The sequence below is a fragment of the Musa acuminata genome, chromosome BXJ3-4, assembly GCF_036884655.1.
Source record: "Musa acuminata AAA Group cultivar baxijiao chromosome BXJ3-4, Cavendish_Baxijiao_AAA, whole genome shotgun sequence".
Taxonomy (NCBI): domain Eukaryota; kingdom Viridiplantae; phylum Streptophyta; class Magnoliopsida; order Zingiberales; family Musaceae; genus Musa; species Musa acuminata.
Window position 1 is genome coordinate 9380720 of NC_088352.1, and position 6303 is coordinate 9387022.

A 6303-nucleotide genomic window follows, 5' to 3' on the forward strand; every position below is an offset into this window, starting at 1 on the left:
AACTAAAAGTCCCCGTAAGTATCCACATGATATTACCGTGAATTCACAAAATAATGAACTAACCCCGGATAATACCCCAAAGGCCTATATATGTCACCCTAGTAATTTTTGAGTGTTATACGAGTTGATACTCCGAACCATATTACGAAGCTAAAAAACCTTCCAAAATGACTACCTGAATGACCTATTTTTAGGTAATTTTGTCTTTACATGACAACTGCACACAACTTAATCATAAAAGTCAACCAAACATAAAAATAAACCAAACAGGGGTTACTAATCTCAACAGTAATATGGCAACGAAGCAAAATATACCTATGCAGTATCTTAAACATGTCAACAGTAATATCTCATTCTTCAGTTTTTATCATCTCAAGCTCTGCAGATCTCGAAATCTGAAAAAGAAATAAATGCACTGCTTTGAAAACTTGCAATTAACTTGTAAAGGTTGCACACATAATAAGCCAACCAAACCCACGCCAAAAACTATATACAAACATGGAGTTCCCGTAGAGAAAGAAGAACAGCGCAACAAAAACAAAATTTTAAGTGAAAAAAAAGGTTACTAATCTTAGGAAGGGCCCTACAAGATGTTTGGTACTTGTGAAGCAAGTTTTAGCTGCAACTCCTTGATCTTTGAGCATAGCTCAGTTTTCTGCTCCTTGTAGCTCTGGAGCAAGAAATCCTTCCCATCTATTACTTCCTTCAACTCCTGCACTTCTCTCTTCAACATCTCGATCCTCTCTCTCTCTGCTTTTGCTTTCTCTGCTCCAACACAGTTTATGCCGTCAACATTGTCAGGATACCCGTTCATGAACCCATTTGTAGCCTCGTGATGCCATTGTCTTGCCTCTATGGGTTTCTCAGGCGAGACCACCTCTGCAACACAATGGTCAGCAATGACCTTTCTTAGCTGCTGGATCTCTCTTTCAGAATTAAACAAGTCTCTGCCAGTGCAATCTAGTTGAGCCTGCAGATGTGCCGATTGGGACAATTGAATGTTCAGAGAATTCTGAAGGTCTGTTATCTGGGCCTGCATTTCCATGATCATTTCATCCCGTCTCTTGAGCTGTTGGCGTAGTTTTTGGATCACCTCTCTCTTGCTATAGATATCAGATCCAGATTCAGAGATGCAAGGGGAGCCTGAGCTGTTTGAGTGGTGCAATGGCTTCCTGGGCATCTCAAGACGATCAGGCGATGATATCCACATCACACTTCCAACATCTTTATTTTGTTCTGCTGCAGGGATTTCTACCAGTGTAAGGGAGACATCTGCCTCGTGTGCCACTGGATTTTTGGGTTGCTTGACATCCACTCTGCCTTCTGAAGTACCTATAGCACATCAAACATGGAAAAGGCCCAGTCAAAGATTGAAGGCACACCGCAGAATATCTACAACAATGAAGCACAGATACAAATATAGGATGCATACATCAATCATGGAAAAGGCCAGGTCAAAGATCGAAGACGCACTGCATGATATCTACAACCATGAAGCACAGATACAAAAATATGATGCATACATGTATGATACAGCTGTTGGATACATGTAAATGAAAACTTAAAATTTCCCTTTGGTTTTGCCAGTTCCCCCAAGCCTTTTAGTCCCTGATGGGGAAGGAAAGAAAGGGCTTCCTTCACTTATAACTACTCATCAGCCTTTATCCATTTGGACTTGGAAAGAGAAGTGTGTTGTGGATTAAACTTTAATGAGCTTCTTCAAACAGCTGCACCAAACCAAAGTAGGCCAGGTTGATAAGGACGTGGGTTGAACTCAATTCAAGCCGAACCCTGTTTCCTAGACCACACCTAAATGGTTCCTTGGCTGTTTAACGTTTAAAAGGTGCCTCCATTGGACCAAACCCATTTGGAAGCACCCTTTGGGGCAGTCAACGGTTCTCTGACTTGTTGAATTCTCACTTTCTCTTTTCAACTTAACCTCAGTCCTTTTTGGCTTAGGTTTGAGTTGAATCAAATCGCATCTAACCAAGAGTTGATGTACTACCAATCAATTATATGATTCTGCTGCTACTTACAACCTATGCTGCAAATCATACAATTGATGTGAACTTGAGGTTAACATAAAATAGTGTATCCACACCTCGCTGATGAATGCTAATCAGAAAAACATCGATAACTTGAATACCATCTTGGGATGAAAGGTGTTCCTTCAAAGTGGACTTATTTCCATGCATTATTCACAAATGACTCAGCTCATGCCAGTTCATATATCATTTAGCATCAGATCCATTTTATATATGAGAACCAAGCTCGGACTCAATCTCAAGAGGAACCTTAATTTGAATAGGCTTGCTCAGGAGCAGGCTTGAATAGGCTCAATATATCTAATATTACTATAACACTAAACTTATTCATTGAGCATTCAATTTGTTTGGTTTCTATATAAGAATTATGGGAAAATTGATATTTCAAAAAGAAAAGAGAAATATATATGAAATTTATACCATCCTTGAAGCAAATATGATGGTTTTGAAAAGTAGAATGATCATTTAGACCTTGATTAGTTGTTATTAATTTTTTTTGTTAAACAAAACATAAACTATATAAATTTGACTAAAGCTTGAATCAAGGTTGAATTTAGCATTAGATCAACTTGGATGATAAGATATGATCCCATTATTATGCCACTTAATTGCATAAGCTTCAACTTTACTTAAAATTGGATAAACTTAGGCCCAGTCAACTGCATATGATTTGAACATGTATTAACTTAAGCTTGGTCAATTGGAAAATTAACTGAGCATAAACAAAGCTTTCAGTTTGAATACAGTTTCACTGAGCTTGAAAGAAGGTTCAATAAGTATGTTCTATTATTGCTTGACAAATGTAATGTATTTCATATTATCGGCTACATTTACATTGCAATCAATATATGATAAACGTAATGTATTTATTGATGAAGACACTACACCATATAATTAAAATATATGCCAACATGAACGTCTAAGAATACAGCTGTTACTGCTAAAGCCATTAGAGTTCAATTTAATGCATATTTTATTTAGAGAAAATGCCAAAAAATATCATGCACCATATATTAACCATGTCTAATACTTTAGGTTACTATATGAAAAACTCAATAGAAAGACCTTGACAGATGTGTAACTTGAACTAATATTAGTTTTAGATGCCAAGCAAGAAAAGTCATGTGGCCTTGCTATTGATAACCAAAAGTAAATACATGACACTAATAAGTCTACTCACTATAACATCATCATTAAATCTGTGTATGGATATGCTGAAAAGCAGCCTATAGATGTGGTTGTTAAACAATTTGAGTTGATAAAAATTAGTAATTAAAGAGAGATAGATGAAGGCTTAAGAAAACTTAGCTAGAAGGAATAAAAGATATTATAATGCTCTTGATTTAAATAGAAATAATTACATTACATAGATTTTAATGATAAGAAAAAAATATCCATGTAGCCAACTCCAAGTAGTTGATACATTTTAGCTTATTATTGTTGTTGTCGCTGTTGTTCATGTTCATGTGCCACATCATAAGAAAATGCACTAATCAAGAATTAATAATTTGGCAATTGCAATATCTCCATAAATAGACCATACAAATTTAAGAACTTGAGAGAAAAAGCACCTTTGTTTTGATACTTCGTCTATATGAAATTTGTAGAGGGTTTTCCAAGACAACACACCTGAGAGACAGTAGCAACATACTTCCTCATCCTGATTAAAGTGATAAAGACTTGAATGCAATTGGCATGCGCCCGAGCTTTTCTTGGACGCAGATTTTCTATATTCTGTGTGGACATCTAAAACATTTAATATTAAGTACATCATTAAGAAATAATATGCCAATATAGCACTGGCACAGGTTAAACCTTTGTGGGCAGTATCTTGTCTTCTTATCTGAAAGGCCTTCTTGAGCTTACATCCTAGACTTACTGTTAGTGTGCTCAGCAATGCACTGCCTGCAATAAGAACCCAATTTGGCCCTTCCTGTCGTACATGATTCAGCTTTTGAACTCTCTGTATGGATGCAGTTGTTTTTGATGTCATCTTAAACCTGTGGCTGGAGGAAAAGTGATTGAAAAGTTTAGTTGATCTGCACCAAAATCCAATAAGGAGGCTAAGAATCTAATATGACAATTATCGGAGAAGATACTCATTTATCGAGCTCCAAAATAATGGCTATTTACATTTCTACATATACATATTAGTCAAATCAATAAGAAACAACGTTACCTCAGCTCTTAATGCACATATTAGGCATGAATACTTATCCTCCATCTGATCTTCTCTTCATTGCTTAGTTATTTATTCTTGTTTTAACCTTCATATCTTGCAAACAAAACCTTCCCTTTCAAAATCAAAACAAAAGAAATTTCTCAATATATTAAAAAGACATCAAGCGCATTTATAATTTTCCTAGTTTCTTTTTTCTTCTGTGCTCATGACAACCTTGATTACTTTCATATCTCTGATTATGTTCACTGACACCAACATGATTTCATATCTCCAGTTCATGCTAAAAATCTTGATTAGTCAACTGTTACAACAACAACAAAACCATAAGTATCAACTATTTGTAATCGGCTACATGAATTTTTGCCACAATTGAGACTTAACCAGTCAACTCAAAAACATAAATAATCAATACTACAATATTAGCTAAGGTTGGCCCCTTAATTATATTCCTATGACTGCTTTACACTGTGCTCTCATGTATGGATTACATAGGCATTAGCTAAGGGTAGCCCCTTAATTATATTGCTATGACTGTCTTACACTGTGCTCTCATGTATGGATTATTGATTCCTAAACAAACATAAAGAAACAATAACTGTTACAATAATATGATGCATGAATTGGGAATTTAATTCATGTACCCTTTTTTTAAATATCATTTGTTTAACAAATCACCTCTAATTATGTCTCTGATAGCAAGCTCCTAAGTTTCTGTAAAAGGACCGTTTCTGTAAAACAGTATCCTTTACAACAGAAGATATTGTAGCCCTAGACACAAGGCAAACGTTTTGATTTTTTTTCTATCCATGCTTGGGATCATTTTGATTACTATTATCTTCATATAACACATGTTGTTCATCATCGTTGCTCCGGTTTCACACAAGCATATAGCTAAAATCTCAATCACCTGACTCAAACTTGGGTAATAGCATGGCAGAAAAACATAAACGTGGAGTGTTACTTCCTATCAATTCTTATAACCAATTCACTAGTGGATAAAGTTAATTATACATTAGGCCTTCCTCAACACAACTAAGTCCGATACAAGAGTCTAAAACAAACGTGGATCAAGCATTTAGTTTGTTTCAAATCCTGCATGACATCCCTTCTCTTTCCAACACAAACCCTTCCTTTCCTGCAAATGCAACTATTTCTTTCCTATCATGATTAAGATAACAAAAGAGGACAATGAGAATCACACAGAAAAATGCTGCATCAACGTAGCTACCGCTTCCTAGTTCAAATAATATTCATAGCCAATTCCATAACCTTCACGAAGAAGAAACAGAGAACAAGTTTTCCTTAAGAAAACATCACAAATCAACCCAAGTCAATCAAATACATTATCAATATAAAGACCCATCGATCGAGCACCGAGAAACGACACTCAGCCGCCCCATGACGCACACAGAGGGAATCGATCGGGCAACATCACGAAATCAGGACCGGAAATAGAAGGAGGAGGATACGAATCGGTCGATCGTACCTCGTGGGGGCGGAATCGGCGGCTGCGACGATCGATCGGATCTCTCGCCCGCAGCAGTTATGTGTGTGTGGTACTTTCCGGTATGGAAGTGCTAACCAGTCGATGGAATCGCCTCCCTTCTCTTCTACTGAGGATTCAGCGGCGGTTTGCGCCCCTCCTCTTTCTCCTGCTGCTCCTCCGTTACGGCCGCGCATGCCGCCATATAGCTGTCGTCGTTGCCTTCGCCCTCGGAGACCCGATCTCCCGTGCGGGCGCCCGCATATAAATACCGGCCTCCTCCGGACCCGGGAATTTATAGCCCACTAGTAATATAAATATTGAGAACATCATATATATATATATATATAATTTATTAATAGAAAACTGAAAAATTGTGACGTTAATAATCATGACTCTAATAAAGTGTAAGATTGCAATTTAGGATTTGAATCCAAAGACCTATGATATTTTGAAGTATGCATTCTTTAATTATTTTACCTTATTAACGCTCTAAGAACATAAAAGCTTCTAATTAATAACTATTATGAACAATATAAAGGGAATATTTGATTCATTGTTTAATCGAGCCAAATTATTTGATTAGTTGTTGA

General features: G+C 36.6%; 1 protein-coding gene across 4 annotated transcripts; it reads right to left on the reverse strand.

Moving 5' to 3' along the window:
* Window positions 1-396: 396 nt before the first annotated feature.
* LOC135583349 (uncharacterized) lies at window positions 397-5994 on the reverse strand. 4 transcript variants are annotated; one of them, XM_018825616.2, is made up of 5 exons: window positions 5714-5851; window positions 4225-4339; window positions 3861-4051; window positions 3675-3791; window positions 397-1332 (listed from the first exon to the last, which is right to left on the reverse strand). In XM_018825616.2, exons 3-5 carry the CDS (start codon window positions 4036-4038, stop codon window positions 584-586), a joined length of 1044 nt encoding a protein of 347 aa, XP_018681161.2. In that variant the 5' UTR covers window positions 4039-4051; window positions 4225-4339; window positions 5714-5851; the 3' UTR covers window positions 397-583. The 4 variants fall into 4 exon arrangements, with proteins under 4 accessions (XP_018681161.2, XP_065001895.1, XP_065001894.1 ...); XM_065145823.1 differs by having other exon boundaries at window positions 4225-4334; window positions 5714-5848; XM_065145822.1 differs by lacking the exon at window positions 4225-4339 and having other exon boundaries at window positions 3675-3779; window positions 5714-5994.
* Between the last annotated feature and the right edge of the window lie 309 nt (window positions 5995-6303).

What these genes read in the sequence shown, in the direction of transcription:
- LOC135583349 (XM_065145821.1), bottom strand. Translation starts at nt 5,907, where the DNA reads ATGCGCGGCCGTAACGGAGGAGCAGCAGGAGAAAGAGGAGGGGCGCAA. An exon ending in GCCGATTCCGCCCCCACGAG is followed by an intron (nt 4,052 to 5,713) that starts GTACGATCGACC and finishes CTTTTCCTCCAG; the next exon opens with CCACAGGTTTAAGATGACAT. An exon ending in ATGTTGCTACTGTCTCTCAG is followed by an intron (nt 1,333 to 3,674) that starts GTGTGTTGTCTT and finishes GATGTGCTATAG; the next exon opens with GTACTTCAGAAGGCAGAGTG.